This window comes from Elephas maximus, chromosome 7, assembly GCF_024166365.1.
Source record: "Elephas maximus indicus isolate mEleMax1 chromosome 7, mEleMax1 primary haplotype, whole genome shotgun sequence".
Taxonomy (NCBI): domain Eukaryota; kingdom Metazoa; phylum Chordata; class Mammalia; order Proboscidea; family Elephantidae; genus Elephas; species Elephas maximus.
The window spans coordinates 63,334,445-63,351,896 of record NC_064825.1 but is presented as its reverse complement, the minus strand read 5'-3'; the positions used below and the strand labels follow the sequence as shown (position 1 = coordinate 63,351,896).

Below are 17,452 nucleotides of genomic sequence, written 5' to 3'. Positions count from 1 at the left end.
CTGCCCTCCAGGAGTATTGCACCAAGTTGAGACAATAAGGAATCTATGAAAACGTTCATTGCAGTAAATTCAGAAGATGTCAGAAGGTGGGCCATGATTAATTGCTTAATGCATGATGCAGACAGTAACAATATGAACACTAGTTCAGCGTTGAGAGGATGTTTTAGTTTGAAATTCTCTGAGAAAGCTTCTCTTGTCTGTCCCTGCTTCTCCTACCCTAGCAGCCAGCTATCCCTCTTTTAGTTAAGGCCTTCTAATTTTCCATAGTAACCAGAGAATCAAGACCGTTTCATTCAGTAAAGATCAGAATGACCTGCATACAGTCCAGAGAAATAACATGTGCAGCCCAAGGACAAGAGCTCTATAAAAAGCACATATGCTCTTCTCGCTGGGGGTGACCTAGTCTGCCCTAGACATGTCCTACAAATTGGGTTGTTTTAATAGTAAGGATTTGGGGTTATGTGGACCAGACAAGCAGTTGTGGCGAGTCAGGACTCCTGTCCTGATGGGAAGAATAGTGCTGTAAGGGGCTGCAGTATGCTTCCACAGGTTTAAACAATACAAATTAACTATTGTGGTATACACACAGGTTTTTCACTAGAATCTCACATTCATCCAGTCAGAGCCAAAACACATAAGACATTCCAAGAGCGTTAGCACACGGAAAGTAGCTAGCAAACGGTAAGTGGAAATCAATGTTCACTCTTAAATAACGGTTTCACGATGGAAGGTCAAGGTTTACTCACTGGGTGGGCATGCCTTAGGTATCAGCAGGTGCTCTGCCCCCTTCACTTCTGCTTCAGCTCTGATCCAACAGCATCAGGACAGCCCTGGGCCAGCATCATGACAACTCTTGAAGCAGAACTACTCTAAGGGCAGCCCCTATGTGAGGTGCACCCAGACTCGTCAGGCAGGCCCCACACCCCCGCACTGTGGGCAGAGTTTCTGTAGCTGCCTGGCTGCTTCTGGCTGCCCAGTCTGCTCATGGTCTCCACTGCTTCCAGTGTGCTGTAGCTGCCCTAAGCCGTTACAGTTCTCCGCCCACTCTTCTCCAACTGCTCTGCTTCCACTTCTCTGTTCAGAAGATGCTGGCTTCTGCTTTCTCCAGCCTCTGCCTCCATTTCTCCTAGCTCTGCCTTCTACCGAGTCCAAGGTTTCTGCTATTACTGGTGCTTGTCTCTTCTGAAGAATTTTCTAATCTCTAATCTCCTTGGCTGACATCTCCACCCTAGGACAAGGATTGGGAAGAAGCGGGGTGTTCTTCAGCACAGAGTTTCCGTGTCCCCAAGGGATGTGTTCACCTCTCCTGTTAGAGCAGAACGTTCACACTCTTCAACCCAGGAAGCTGCCATGAACCTCTGTCTTCCCAGGGCTTTATTGGCCTCAGCACCCGCCCCCTGAAGCTTAGTCAGCATCAGGCCCCCAGGTGATCCCTCTTAGTCAGGTTGGCCCCTACTCACTGGTCTCAGATGTGGCCTTCCTCTCAGAACCAGGACCAGAAGGCCAAATAAATGTCCATTGCAGAGGGATTCCATACTTCCCAGGGGCCCTAGAAGCATAGGATTTTAGCTGAATGTGGAACACCAGGCTTCTTCAGGTCATGACTTTGAGGCTATTTGGTGTGGAAGAAGCAGAGCATGTAGTGTTTTTGTTTTCTTCCCACTGAATTGTGTGGAAATGTTGTACCTTCACTTTCCTCAGATACCATTTGACGTTAGAGGGAGAAACACTTTTTCCCCCTGGTTAGTCATTAAGGCTAAAAGTATTTGTTGGGCTGACCATAAAAAGAATGCAAGCTTGGGACTGGCTGGTTAGAAAAATAGATGGCACCTCACAAGGCAGGTACAGAATGTGTCATTTTTCCTTCACGAGTGTTATATTGCCTTAGAATGCTTTGGGTTTTTAATAGGAGAATAAGTAGCCTGTTAAATCCTGCCACTAGATAAACCTGGTCCCAAAGCAGATAATTCTCAGTCCTCTGAGTAGGGCCTTGTTTGCTTATCAGCATGATGCAATACTTCTCTCTCCAAGAAAATAATTATAAATGAGCCTCATCTTATTTTTGCAGAGCCACAATAAAAAGCTATGTGGCTTTACCCAGAACCACATAGCCAAGTGGGGACTCGAACCCAGGTTTTCTAAACTGGAACTTGAGCACTGTGTTTCAAGAATTGCACAGAATGCTATCAGAAGTCAGGAGACTAGTTTTTGTTGTAGTGCTAGATTAATTAATTAGCAATATGAATAAATCCATAATTTCCCCTTTCTAGGCCTCAGTTTCCCTACTTCCTCTGAATGAGATGATTGAGTTGTCAGAATGATCCAGCTCTGAAATTTTCAGATTTATGCTTATTCCTGTACGAGTAGATTAAACCTGGTAATTCTAAAGTTGGCCTAGTAGCATATTTTTCCCTGGTTGCAGCTAATGGTCCCCCACATTTTCTTTTGATGACCTTGCTTCAGAGAAAAGTGGTTTGTAGTAATGTGAGCAACAATGAAATTGCTTGGAGTTTAGAGAATCAGGGCAGTGAGGAGGAACTAGACTGAAAGCTGAGACATCTAGGTCTAATGCCAGCACTGACGTTAACTCGTTATGGGGCCTTGGGCAATCACTTAATCTATTCTGGGCCTTAGTTTTCCCATTTGTGAAATCGAGTTTTGAACTAACATCTCTAAGATTTCATCCCAACTATGCAGCTCTAGGATCAAATCCTAGAATAATTATCCTTGGCCATTGGACTTCCTATTCTAGGATCTAGACAGGTCCTAGTGATGTTTAATATCCATTGCCTAGGAGTGTATACCACTAAATGGCTGGATTGTCTGGTATTTCTAAGCAGAGCACAGACTGTGACTTCTGACCAAGAGAAGCGGTTGTTACATCAGCTCCGAGAAATCACCAGGGTCATGAAAGGAGGAAAATTTGTTGACAGACCCACTCCAGAGAAAGAAGCTGAGGAGGCCCCTTACATGGAAGACTGGGAAGGTAAACAGTGTTTTCTCATTTCTTTGTTAGTTGTTGGGACAGACAAGAGATCTTACATTTTTTTTTTTTAAATCAGCTTTACTATTGAGATATAATGTATATACAATAAAATTCATCAATTTTAAGTATACAGTTGAATGGATTTTGGCAAGTGTGTAGAGTTGTGTAATCACACCACAATCATGACCTAGAACATTTCCATCACCCCAAAAAGTTCCCTCCCCTTTGCAATTAATCCCTTCCCTCCACCCCTGGTAATAACTGAACTGCTTTCTGTTCCCGTAGTTTCTGTATAAATGGATCATACTGGATACCCTCTTTTGTTTCTGGTTTATTGGATTTAGCATAATCCTTTTGAGATTTTTGTGTGCTATTGCACGTGTCAGGAGTGTTTTTGTTTTGTTTTTGATCTTGCTTAGTAGTACAGTCCATAATGCTCATTTGGGAAATGTCCGACTGACTGCGTATAGGTCCGTGATCCCATAAGGTGATAACAGAGTTCAGAAATCCCAATCAGATAATGGGACGCAGCAGACGTAACCAGACGTAGCAAACCCAACAGCTTCCTGCACATAACATGTGTATCTCATGTCTCTTGTACAGAAAGTGATTGTGCTGCCAGGCATGTAATGGTACAGTACATGTGTATCCTATACATAACATACATGTCTTCATAGTCATAGTAAACACCTGCGTTATTGGGTTATGTATATACTATACTGTACTTTCTATCATTTGTTTAATGTGAACTTTCCCTACTTAGAAATAAAAAGTTTACTGTACAACAGTGTATGCTTTGACTCATGGGCAACAGCATCTAATCTCGTTTATCATGCATCTCTTGAGTGTTGTAGCATTATTCCTCTAGTTTTCTTTCGAAAATGTTACCGCAATGTGCATCATGGATCCCAAATGCTGTAAAACCAGTGCTAGTGATAGTTGCAGCAACAGGCAAAGGAGAAGTATCGATTTGGAAATGAAACAAAAGGTATCCCGTATAACTTTGTTAAGTATGTAGTATGGTGTTCGCACAACGTCTGAATCACGTAATGTTCTATTTCATGGAATGTATTGTGGACGTTAAGCAACACATGATTGTATTCTGTTATGTTGGATATACCACAATTTGTTTATCTGTTCACCAGTTGAGGAAAATTGGGGTGTTTCTAGCTTAAAGCTATTATGAATCGAGCTGCTATGAATTTTACATAGAAGGCTTCAGACATATGTTTGTAGTATATACCCATGGGCATATACCTCGGAGTGAGATTTCTGGGTTTTATGATAAGTGTATGTTTAACGTTATTAGAAACTGTCAGCCTGCTTTCCAAAGTGGCTGTACCATGTTGCCCTCCACCTGCAATGTATGAAAATTCCAGTTACTCCAGATCCTTGCTAGCACTTGGTATTGTTAGTCTTTATAATTTTAGCCATTCTAGTAAGTGTGTAGTGGTATCTCAGTTGTGACTTATACTTTGCATATCCCAAATGACTAATGATGTTGAACATTTTTTCATGTGCTTTTTTTTGCCATCTCTATTTTTGGTGAAGGGTTTGTCCAAACTGCCTATTTTTTAACTGGCTTAGTTGTCTTCTTATTGAGTTCCAAGTGTTCTTTATGTATTTTGGATACAAGTCCTTTATCAGATATGTATTTTGCAAGTGTTTTCTCCTCATCTGTAGCTTTCCTTTTCATTTTCTTAAAAGCTTCTTTCCAAAAGCAGAAGTTTTTAATTTTGATGAAGTCTAGTATATCATTTTTTTTCTTTTTATGGTTCATGTTTTTTGTGTTCTGTTTAAGAAACCTTTGCCTAGCCCAAGCCTTGTTCAGTTTTTCTCCTCATTTTTTTCTAGAAATTTTATAGGAGCCCTGGTGGTACAGTGGGTAAAGTGATCAACTGCTAACCAGAAGGTTGGTGTTTGAAACCACCAGCGGCTCCTCGAGAGAAAGATCTGGCAGTCTGCTTCTGTAAACAGCCTTGGAAACCCTATGGGGTCACTATGAGTTGGAATTGACTCGATGGCAGTCGATTTTTTATGGCTTTAGCTCTTATATTTAGGCCTATGATCCATTTCAGGTTAATTTTTATGTATGGTGTGAGATCAACACAGAATTCTTTTTATTCCTTTATTCATTTCCAGTTGTTCCAGATCCTTTTGTTGCATTTAATTACCTTGGTGCATTGGCTGGAATCAGTCATGTGGGTCTGTACCGGACTCTCCATTCTGTTCATCAATCTATATGTCTGTTTACACTAATACCCCACTATCTTGACTACTGTAGTTTTCTATTAATTCAGATAGTGCAGGTTCTCCAACTTTGTTCTTTTTTTTCCCCAAAATTATTTTGGCTAGTTCTAGATCCTTCACATTTATCAGTGTGTTCATTTCCACCAAAAAAAAAAAAAAAAAAAACCTGATGGGATTTTGATTGGCGTTGCATTGAATCTGAAGATCAGTCTGGGAGAACTGACATCTTAATAATATTGAATCTTCCAATCCATGAACATATACCTTTCCATTTATTTCTCTCAGCAATTGTAGTTTTCAGTATATAGCTCTTACACATATTTTGTGAATGTATTCCTAAATAACTCATATTTTTGATGCTACTTATAAAAGTGGTATTTTTATTTATATTTAATTTTTTGTTGCTATGATAGAGAAATACAATTTAATTCTCATTATGACCTTGTATCCTGTGGCCTTGCTAAACTAATTCTGGTAGCATTTTAATTTTTTTAGCTTGCTTAGGATTTTCTGCATAGATGATCAAATTGTGAATAAAGACAATTTTTACTTCTTCCTTTCTAATCTATATGCCTTTTGTTATTATTTTATTGCCTTATTGCACCGGCTAGAACCTCTAGCACAACGTTAAATAGAAGTGGTAAGAGCAAACATCCTGAATTTCTGGTACTAGGAGAAAGCATTCAGACATTCTCCGTTAGTACGATGTGAGAGGTTTTTCATGAATGCCCTGTTTCAGGTTGAGGAAGCTTTCTTCTATTCTTACTTTGCTGAGAGTTTTTAATCATAAATGGGGGTTGAACTTTTGTCAGTTTTTTTAATTAACTGGGATTACCATGTTTTTCTGTTCTGATCTGTTAAAATGGTGAATTACACTGATTGACTTTCGAATGTTAAAACAGCCTTGCATTCCTGGGATAAACCATACCTAGTCAATTTGCTAAGGATTTTTTATGTCTGTGTTTATGAGAGATACTGGTCTGTGGTTTTCATTCCTTGTAATGTCTTTGCTTTTTATTTCAGGGTAATGCTGGCCTTATAAAATGCTTTGGAATGTGTTTTCTCTTCTGTTTTCTGGAAGAGTTTGTGTAAAATTGGTTTATTTCTTCCTTTCATTGTCTACATAGAAGAATTCCTCATCGTGGTTTTGTAATACACTAATCTGGTTTTCAGCCATGTCCGTTTCAATCTATTTTCTTCTTCTGTTGAATTTCGAAATTTTCTTGTACTCATTATGACTTTCTATTTATGGATACCTCTTTCTTCCTGCTTTCTCCATTTTTATTCAAGCCTGGTTAGGCTTTGTCAATATAAAAAAAAAAAACCATATATAGGTCCTCCTAAAAAAACAAAAAAAAAATTTTTTTTTGTAAGTATTATCAGGAGTATCAATTTTAAGTTGATTAAGATTTAACTTCCATTTCCTGCAACATATTAGGGCTCTTTGTGTAATTTGCTTAGTTTGGTCCCTGTTTCAAATTGCTGATTTCCTCATAGGGCCAGTACATTTTTGTTGCTTGTTCATGTTTTGTTTTTGTGTTTTTAAACTATTGTGTATTAGGTGAAAGTTTATAGAGCAAATTAGTTTCCTGTTTGATAATTTGTACGTGAAGTATTCCATAACATTGCTTTCATTCCCCACAATGTGTCAGTACTCTCTTCATTTCTGTCCTAGGTTTCCTGTTACCTTTCATCCTGATTTTCTATCCCTTCTTGCCTTCTCATTTTTGCTTTTGGGCAGATGTTGCTCTTTCGATCTCATATATTTGAGTGTTCTAAGGAGGATGTTCCTCTTGTGTGTTATTGTTTATTTTATGGGCCTGTCTGTGGTTTGGCTGGAAGGTGGTCTCCAGGAATGGCTTCAGTTCCAGTTGCTTGCTTATGTTTTTAATGAAGCTCTTGAGTAGTAATCACCAATGTTGGCTGATATGGGCTACCTTAGCAGTTGTGTAGGTCACTATTTGATTTTCCTCAGTGGGCCTCACCCTCTTAAACCAAAGCAGATATCCGCGGAGGTCCAAGAGCAAGTTTTGCCCTTGGTGTGGTAAGAAGGCAGGGACATGGCGGCAAATGGACTTAAGTGTTCATTCAGTGGCTAGGAGTTAATGAGCAAGCAGGCTTCCCCAGCCCCTGCCCTTGACCGAAGAGGCTGTAAAGGCCTTGGTTAGCTAAGCCCTATTTTACCTAGCATTTTGTCCACAGTAAATTAAACCCAGGAATGAATACTGCATTGGCAAGATTTTTACATACTACTGTTCAGTGCTGGTGAGAGTATAAAAAGATGGACAGTTTTTACATCACTGATAGGATTGAAAATTTATACCCCTTTTTTGGAAAGTAATTTGGCGGAGTGTAAAAAGGCTTTTAAAATGCTCATTCCCTTTGGTCTAGTTTTCATATTTCTAGAAGTCTGTCTTAAAGAAATAGAGGACATGAATTTATATTCAGAGATCTTAATTGCAATGTTATTTATAATAGGGGAAAATTGGAAAGACTCTAAATGTCTTAAGAGGAATGGCAAATCATGTAATTATGTTGTAGCTATATGATGGACTATTTTGCAGCAAATTTTCAAATGGCTAATGACATGGAGAAATGCTCATGATACAATGTTGAATGAAAAAACCACAGAACAACATTTTCTATGGAGTGTGATCCTTCCTTATTAAAAAAAAAAAGGAAAAGGAAATGTTCATACATGGTAAAAAGGTCAGGAGTAAATACAAATTATTATCAGTGGTGGGATTCTGGGTGACTTGCTTTCTCTTTCTTGAACTTGTCTGTATTTTACATATATTCTACAATGAGTCTGTATAACTTTCATAATCAGGAAAAACAGTAAGTGTTGTGAAAATGTGTCCCCAAACCCGGCACTACAAAGACCCCTACCTTTCCTAATTTGTAGGCAGAAAGTGGTTTGTGTTAGGACTAAATTTGCCAATTATCATAATGTGCACATGGGTTTGGAATTCTCCAGCTTTTCACATTGTGTAGTGAGCACGCCGGCCGCTGCCAGCATTGGCATATGAGCTCCAGAGCAGCCCATCTGCCGCTCAGGCGTGGCTTGGCTGACACAGATTTCTTTCTTTTTTTAATTTGTCAACATTTTCTCTCTACTCATTATCATAGCTGGGATTCAGTACCAGTATTACTCATTTTGTTTACCAGTTTATTTTTTGTTCCATTTTGTGAAGACGAAGAAGCCAACAATGGGAATTCTGTCTCCTGAAAATGGAGTGCCTGTCCTTCGGGATTTTGGGCATGTCTTGCTAAAGTGCTGTTTCTGACACTTGCAAGCCATTTCAATTGTTTTGATAAGTAGAAGGCTTCATGGTGTATTTTTCAAAGAGCTTAGTGTTCCTTTCCTCCCTCCTTCCTCCTACCCCTGGGATGACTTGGAAATGGTTCCGAATAGAAATTATAAACAGTAGCCTTGAGCTGTGCTTTCTCCATCTGGTATTTGGTGCATGTTTTTTGAACTGAAGCACATGTCGTTTATTTAATCTTCATCAGCGCTGCAGAAGCATGTGGCGTCAGACTTACGCTGTGCCCCAAGCACCCTGCGCTTAAGAAGGGATTTTCATCTGAACTGGTTTGTATTTCAAAGAGCGCCGGGATGGTCAGCCAGATTGCTAAGAATTTGCTCAAGTGAAACTTAGGAACTGTTAGAATTGTCTCAGAGATTCCCGGAATGAATTTGTTAGGATAGGATGGCTGCTGCCTGAGAATCCTCTTTGAGTCGACACTTTGTTTTTTTTGAAGAGACACTCCTTGTAAGACTTTGTGCTACTTCTCTTTCTAGGTTACCCTGAAGAGACTTACCCAGTTTATGACCTTTCAGACAGCATCAAGCGTAGGCAAGAAACAATCCTGGTGGATTACCCTGACCCAGAAGAGCCTTCTGCTGAAGAAATAGCCGAAAGAATGGAAGTGCTAGAAGAAGAATCAGACCATTTGGGTTGGGAAAGTCGGCCCGCTGATCCCCGAGCCCAGGAAGATAATTCTGTTACTTGGTGTGACCCAAAGGCAGAAATATGTTCCTGCTGTTTCTGTGAAGAAGAGGATCCCGCTGTCTTGGCAGAGAATGCTGGATTCAGTGCAGATAACTACAGTGAGCAAGAGGAAGCCACCAAAGAGGGGGGGCCCCAAGACGTCAGAGAGGAAGGCTTGGGCATCAGTGCTGCTAGAGCACATACAGGTGGCATGCTGAGGAAGCGGAACCTCCAGAGTTTAGAATGAAAGCAGCCAGTTTGGTGAAGTATCCACTACTCTAGCCCCAAGGTGACCTTTCTCTCCTCTCAGATTTCATCCTTGGCCCTGTGCCCTATACTTCATTCTCTGTGTTTAAATATCATAGCTATCAGGCCACTACCATGGATATCATGTATCTTCCTGGTGCTCACACACCTGTCACCTTGTAAAACATCATAGAGATTAATTAGTGTGAACATAAGACAACTTCACTCTTCTCTTCCTGCCTTTTCCCCAGCAGAGAAGTTGACCCATGGAGTAATTACGTTTGGTCTGTTGTAATTACAGATGGGGACCACTCAGGGGCAAAGGTCTGACTCTTCCTGCTAGGAGTAACAGATGGTTTACCTGTGAAGGAACATCAGTGTACAGATGATGAGGACTTAAGGTTACAAGAGTGAAGATTTCAGGGTCTAAGATGCCTTATCGTTTGGGCCTTGAGCAGGTTAGTGGCCCCCTGGGGAGAAGAGCACATTTTGTTTGTGGGGATGATGGGCCCAGAGCACGGTAAGACTGTTCTCGGACTTGAAGCATCTTCCTCACACCTACAGCCTTTCTAGGTGCACTGATGCTGCCTCAAACACCCAGAGTAGCAGAAGACTCCTGCTGACCTTAGAATGAGCCCAGAGGCCTGTCTAGGTGACTGTTTTGCCCGGATATTCTCAGGCTCTCTAGCTTCCTTTATTTCTGCCCTGCTTAACAGAACTGCCAAACCCAGAAGCACCTTTGTACTTTTCAGTGGCCAGAGGAAGTTTTAGATTGAGACTTCAGAGCCTGCCCTGCAAAGCCAAGGTTTGAGGCTATAGGAAGGCCTGCCCAATGGTTGTAGTCCTGCCATGAGCTACTCAGAAGGCCATGAAGCCGGCAACAAGGACGAGGACCCCTACCCTTACAGAGAGTCCTTGCCTAGAAGCTATTTCTTAATGTTGTGCCATCCGGGAAATTTGTCCTTACACCACATGGACTGAAACAAAGACTGAACTTGTTACAAAGTGCCAGCCCAATAGGAAAGTTGCAGACAACCAGTACAGCAGTGCACAGGGGAGGAAACCATTTGTTCTATATTTGGATAGCTGAATCTTTTGAGAGAGCTGGGGAAAGTAAGAGGTAGATTAGGCTGGGGTGGATTTTGACCAAGCTAAAGGCCTCATCGCCTAAACTGCCATCTGTTACATGTCTTCATGTGAATTCTAACAAGGATGAGTGAATTCATAGTTTACATGCAAGGCCTGACAGTTATAAAGAAGGCCTATTCCCCTGAGGACATTCCCAATCATAAAACGTGGAAGACTTCAAAGTTAAGAAATTATGTAAAGGTAGTTCTTAGTGGCTTTTAGAGTTCCATCGTACCTGGCCTGAATAAGATGCCGGGAAAGAGTTCAAATCGCGCATATAAGCAACAGGCCGCTCTTTGGAAGATACGGGATCATATTAAGATAATGTGTCAGCTACTACTAGATATTTCTTGTCAGGTAATTGAACTGCAGAGAAATGTCACTGCAGACTGTCTCTGCAAAGTATATTGCATCTGCCTTTGGTGTGGAACATGTTCACATTGTAAAGAATGCAGTTTAAAATGTATGAAGACAATCTAGACGTAATGCTAAAGGTAAAGTAGTGCAGCTGCTCTTTGCTCTTCTGATTCATTGCTTTCCACACTACTTTCCTTCATTCACTGGGAGCAGTTGCTTATGAAGACAGCTCTATGTCCCTGTTCAAAGGTTGAAAGTTTTTTTTTTTTTTTTGCCTTAGGATATGACTCCCTTATTAGAAGTAACTAGTGCTGTGTCTTTGTAGCCTCTTCATTCATTTGCTGAGTACTAGAATGAAGGATTTAATTCCTGCACTCAAACTCAATTTAACATGGGAGCCTGACAGGTAAAATGAGCTGTGAAATAAGAGGCAGAGTCATATGGGCTTAAGATCGTGAATTCTACAGGCAAAGAAATTTGGGCCCTGATCCCATCCCTGCCCATTCTAGCTGTGGGATCGTGGGTCAGCTCCTTAAACCCTCTGAGCCTTGGCTTTGTCATCTATAAAGTAGGGGTAATAATGATTATCCCTATTATTATTAATTATGAAGATTAAATAATTAGTACATGCAAAACAGTATTGGTCCTATTTCATACATGGTAACCACTCAATAAATGGTAGCTGTTTTATTTTTATTATGTAAAGTTTCAGGCTGTAATTGAGATACGGGCCCCAAACTACAGGAGCACAAAAGAGCATTTGCAAGAATACTTCACAGAGAAGGTGGGGCTTGAAGCATGCTAAGAATTTCTCCAGTTGGGCAAGGAAGGGAAAGGACGTTCTTGGCAAAAGAGTGGCACTGGAAAAAGCAACAAGGTATGAAAAAGAAGGTATGTTCAAGTATTTTGATGAGGCTGGGATGTACAGTGTCACATAAGTGTTTATTTTGAATGTTAATCTTTGGAAAAAAATGCCAGAAGTTCTAAGTCCCTCACGATGGCTCTTGCTGCCCTGTCTCTTGGTTGGTTTATATATCAGGAATGTAATTTATATATCAGGAATGCTGATGTACTTTTTGACCATTTCAGATTAGACAATTCTTTTTGGATTTTCCAGAACTATTTTATCCTTCAGGGAAAACAAAGATGTGGTTACATACAACCCAGGGTGACAAAAATCATGGGACTGGGTTTTGTTTGGCAATACCTGCTCTTTCTTCATGGCCTTCATTTCTCAGAACTGGTCTGGGCCATAAACTTGACCAGTCCCCTGGCACTGGGCTGAGGTAAACTTTGGGCACTGTGACAGAGCATGCAGTCATACTTCGGGGCACAGATTATCCTAGGAAACCACTGGACCATCAGCTTGGCACATCAGGTGGGTGGCCCAGCCAGGAGATCCTCTTTCCTGGTCATGACAGGACTACAAGGAAAGCGTAATGTTAGCTTCATGACTAGTGAATGGTGAGCTCTAGAAGCTGGGCCCAGGGAGGTGTGCTGAGGAGCAGAGGCATATTTGGTCTCCAGAAGAGATGACCTGTGAGAACCATTCTCTGCACCATCTATTGTTTGGGTGACCAAGTAACTTATGGTCTAACCTGAGACAGTTTGGGAGAAGGGAGCTTTAATAATAATTATGCCAAGTCAATAGGTGTAAACCAGCACTGTCCTGGATATATGATTACCCTGTCCGTAGCCATGTAAAAGATTTGTCTTCAACCTGTCCACTAACAAATAAAAACAAGCAAAACAAAACCAAACCCTCTTTACTTTTTAGTAATGTCCTGATTACATATGCTATTTCCCACAGGAGCTAGGCCATGGTTCAGGTAGGAATTGCTCTTGGTCATGTAAAAACTCTAAATCTGGAGGAAATAAACAAACTCTACTTATTACCACACTCTTAACCCAGACTATTTCTATTCTAAAGAAAATACTTCAGCTACCCAGCAACATTGAGAAAAAACATAAATGACGTACCCATGATTCTGGCTTGACCATTTTTATACAAATCTAAAATGTACTTACCTTTCCCCATTTTCTTATATAAAATAAAAAGAACAAATGTCTCCCCTTTCATGGTTCATTTCTTAATATCTCCAGGCACCATTTTTCTCATTTATAAATTGGAACTAATAACCCACCTTGCAGGGCTGTTAGAATGAAATGAGATACTGTTTGTAAAGGTCAAGCATGAGGGAGGTGTTCAAAGACAGCTGTCACCAGCAGCATCTCAGTCTGTACATCAACTCCTGTGCTGCTGTGTCACACCTGGCACCTTCCAAGGCCACCCAGACTGCCAGGAATGGCCCAGGATATAGGGCTCTGCAGCCTTTTGGTAATTTTAGTTTTGACCTCCTCCCTCAGCATCAGACCACTAGCTCTCATGTCTGCTTCACAGCCACAACTGCAACCTCTCATCCTCTTGACTTCAGTTCTGCCAAGGGCCAAAAAAAAAAAAAAAAAAAAAATGTCCAAGCATGTTTAAGTCCTGTTCACATGGGTCAGGCTCTGAGTAGGGCCAGAGGAATCAAGTGGCTGGGTCTTTGTGTTATGTCTGCCACTTGGGCCATTTCTACTTTTTTTCAGCTCTACAGCCCTGTTGTGTTCCTAAAGGCCAGGCCCATAGTGGGATACATAGGAACCAATAGGCTGTTCCTCTATTTGGCACTAAACAAACAAACAAACAAAAAAAACCTTGTTGCCGTTGAGTCGATTCTGACTCATAGCGACCCTATAGGACAGAGCAGAACTGCCCCATAGGGTTTCCAAGGAGCAGCTGGTAGATTCAATCTGCCAACTTTTTGGTTAACAGCTCTCAACCACTATGCCAGCAGAGCTCCCTAGTTCACCCAGCTGACCCTAAAGAGGATCACTCTAACTTAAGTACCTTCAAACCTCACCGTTTTCCCAGCCCTTCCCAGCTTCTGGGTGTCGTTCTAACCATCTATAAACTTGAAGAGCACAGCTAGAGGGAATGCGATTTTGACCTACTTACCATTGATTCTAAACAAGCTGTGATCCCCATGTTACCACCACCCACCTACCCACCCCTGAGACTCCTAGGACAGAAACTTTAGGAAAGTTTTCCATAGGAAACTTTATGCGTAGGAAAAAACTTTAGGAGGAAACATGCTTTTCTCCTATGGGGGAGAGGAAAAAAAAAAGGGTACACAGCAGTGTTGAAACAATTCAAGTTTAATTTGTTGGTATATGTTTTGTACTCAGACAAACACCAAATTCTACAACATACATAACGTCAACATGGGAAAATACCAAGTTTGTCATTGCACGTACCAATAAATAAATACATTTGCTCCAGAATACCAAAGAGTTTATTCAAAAAGTCACTTAATAAAAGCAGTTTTGCAAGTTTGTCTAAAACTCCAGATAATTTTGAGCAAAAATAAAATGTCTGACGACTTGAAAATAGGAAAAGACAATCTTGTGCAAATAGACATACACATTCTAGGCATTATGAAAACTGGCTAAGTGTGTCTTCCCAGCAAGAGAGGCATCACCCATCCTGACCAAATCCCCTTTGTCACAAATGCAGGATTAAAGAGGCAGAGTCAGGCTTCCCTTTCTAAGTCACTCCAAGTTGCCCTGTAGGAAACTCGATCTCAGCCTAATCTCCAGCTCCGCCTGGACCTTGGTAGGGGGAGAGAGGAACAGTAGAACAGAGGAGAAGGGTGTGATGTCTTTCTTAGAAAAGAAAAAAGGCACAATGATGAGCTAGAAAAAGTAGTGGTGAAAGCAAGGATTAACTTTCATTCACCCTGAATCCTACTGCAGCTTTCTAGACCAACCTCCTCCTTTTGCAGATGAGAAAATAGACCTCGAAAGATTACATGGTTTGCTGAAAATCACATGGCTAGTAAGTGGAGTAGTGCTTTCTCTAAGACCAACTTGCCTCTCAACTTGGTGCAAAATTTAAAAAATTAAACCTATCCCAATACTTCTGCTCTTCCCCTCCCCTGTATCCTGAGATGGCAGAAAATTGCAAACTGGAGGTACGTAAGAACAGGTGGCCAATAAATTCAAACAAGATCCCATCCCTTGGTCTGTTCCTGGGGGCTGCCACAGGCCTATAAACCAGGGTCCAGGGCAGGGGAGTCAGGCTCCAGGCACAGTGCTGGGCCCCACAAGAAAGCAGACTCACTGGAGCTCTCTGGAAAAGTGTGCTCTCAGGGCCACCTGGCAGATCACACAAGGTGTTGCAGCTGGGGCGAGAAGGCCTGGCAAGCAGGGAGGGCCAGTATTATGCAGTGAGGGAAAACCAGGGACTCCAGGAGGTGGAATTTGTGCTTGCATTACAGCCATGAATATGGCTCTCCCAGCGTCTCCCTTAGCTGAAACCCCATTGTGAGCGATACATGGGCCTTTCAGTTTGAAGTCACCACTGCTGCACGTTGTTTACAACTACCTCTCAGGTAAATGCCCTGCTTTTCCAGAGTGAAGAAAACTGCTGCTTCTACAATGTTGTTGCCTTTCTTTTCACTGATGGAGGCAGGTTCCAAAGGTTCTCTTCTAGCCTGTGATGACCACACCCTGGCTTCCAACACCTGTCCTCACCACGGGTCTGGACCTTACGTGCTTCCTCGAACTTGTGTCTTGATTTTTAAGGCACATTCACTAGATTATGTTCAAATTCATCCAAAACCGTGCATGTGACACACGGATTTCTTTAGGTAATTCAGAGTGGAAAGTGAAAAACTAACAACTTTCTTGGATGATGCACTCCCAATCAGAACCCTGGGAAAACAAGCTGGTACTTTCCCAGATAAACTTTCTGTTCAAAGAGCATGAAATGAATGAACAAAATCTACAGGGGATCATAACTACATCCTTATTCCTTTCCTTCTCATCCTTAGAAATATGATATTAAGAAACCTCAGTTGATTGTTTACAGATTGCCCTTTTCCCCAAGTACACACAGACACGCAAACAGACACACACAAATGGACACAGAGCACCTTGAAGCCAGAAGAAAAGCTAGAATTGTAGAAGAGTTGGGGGAGTGAACTTTGCCACTCTGCAGAAGAACCGTTTTGGGGGAGAGGGTGTAGAGTTTTGGGCTGCAGCCCCAGGAAGAGCTACAGAGCCAGGAGTAGTTACAGAGAAGCTGCCTAAGGTGCTGGTCGCCCAACACCCTTAGGGACTGCTTATTCAGTCACCAAGTTCCCTGCCCAACCAAGGATGGTCTGGGCAGAGGCTGTGGCGGGCAAGGACTTTTGCTGTAGGAGAGGCTGAGCGCAGGTGGTCTCCAGGGCCCCATAAGCTTTAGGAGTCTTTGGCCCCATGGCTGCAGGGCCAATGGTCAAGGAAAACCAGTGTCATCAGGAATAGTCTTAAGAGCAGAACTTGCTAGGTTGGGTCTCGAGCAGGTGACAAAGCTGCTCCTGCTCATGACTCAATACGCAACAGAGGATTTTGTTGCTGATGTTACCCTCCTCCAAGTCCATGCTGGAGAGCCCAGGATCCACATTTCCTGTCCCTAACGTGTACCAAAATATCCAGCCAACCCCCTCTTCTGTTTTCTAGAGGAAAAGCAAAGACCAAGAGTTTTCCATTGTGCTTCTGATTTTTCCTACTACGAGGATCCTCCTTCCACTAGGATCCAGAATCAGTCCATTCTACCTTAAAATTCTAGACCCAGAGAAACAGCTTGCCTAGACCTTGGAAATCACCGAGTTTCCACCAGCTTACATGTCAGCAGGTCTCTTCTCATTGAAGTCAGGGAAGGAGGGCCAAACTAGGACTGTGGAAAGGAGGAGGGCACTACAGAATTTCAGTAGGGAATGGATCAGTCCCAGCACAGAACTTCTAGTGTCCTCAAAATGGCCCCCAAGAGTTGTCTAGAAACTAGACCACGTTTTTTTAAAAAGCTAGATAACTGGAGAAGTCTCTCTCAGAGAACTCTGTCTGTGATGTGAGCAGATCCATGCAAGCATAGGTGTGCCTTGCTTAAAGCAATCAACACAGCAAGACCTGGATTACAAAGACAGAAAAGCATACTACACTTCCATTTAAGGAGTTAAACAGCTCCTTCACCTACAGGGTCTCACATATTTAAAATACGATTTTTTTTTTTTTAATCAATTGCTACTTAACCTTCCCAAGCACATCTGCTCTAAAACAAGGTCCAACTCCTGCTTGCTTCCCACTGACTTCTGACCTCCATCTGGGCAAGAAGACTCTTCCAGGGCAAATGATAAACAAGCAAGAGCTTAGAAGACCCAGGCCTGTAGGGTGGACGATGCCGTCCAAGGAGAAGTATGGCAGTGGACGGAGAGATCAGGCTCAGCCCTGCAACAGGCACACCTTATCTACCACATCTAGGCAGAGAGACATGCAGCAGGCTCTCTAAGGTCTGCTCGCCGCTGCCGAGCAACTCTCGCGGAGGGGCCAGCCACAAGCCAATCCTGATCAGACTGACGTGCAAAAAGCCCAATTTCCTACTGAAATGATTTCAGTTTTACACGTGAACTCT

General features: G+C 42.0%; 1 protein-coding gene across 5 annotated transcripts in view; it reads left to right on the top strand.

Annotated features, from left to right (window-relative positions):
- The window catches only part of RIC3 (RIC3 acetylcholine receptor chaperone), a 43,081-nt gene extending 28,788 nt beyond the window's left edge, over positions 1–14,293 (top strand). For 2 of the 5 annotated variants that reach the window (XM_049890297.1, XM_049890300.1), the window contains 2 exons: positions 2,838–2,986; positions 9,039–14,293. In XM_049890297.1, the coding sequence (XP_049746254.1) occupies positions 2,838–2,986; positions 9,039–9,475 (586 nt within the window). In that variant the 3' untranslated portion in view covers positions 9,476–14,293. Of the gene's footprint in view, positions 1–11; positions 2,256–2,837; positions 2,987–9,038 lie in introns of those variants that run through there. The other 3 variants (XM_049890298.1, XR_007518200.1, XM_049890301.1) reach the window with 3 other exon arrangements.
- Positions 14,294–17,452: the final 3,159 nt, after the last annotated feature.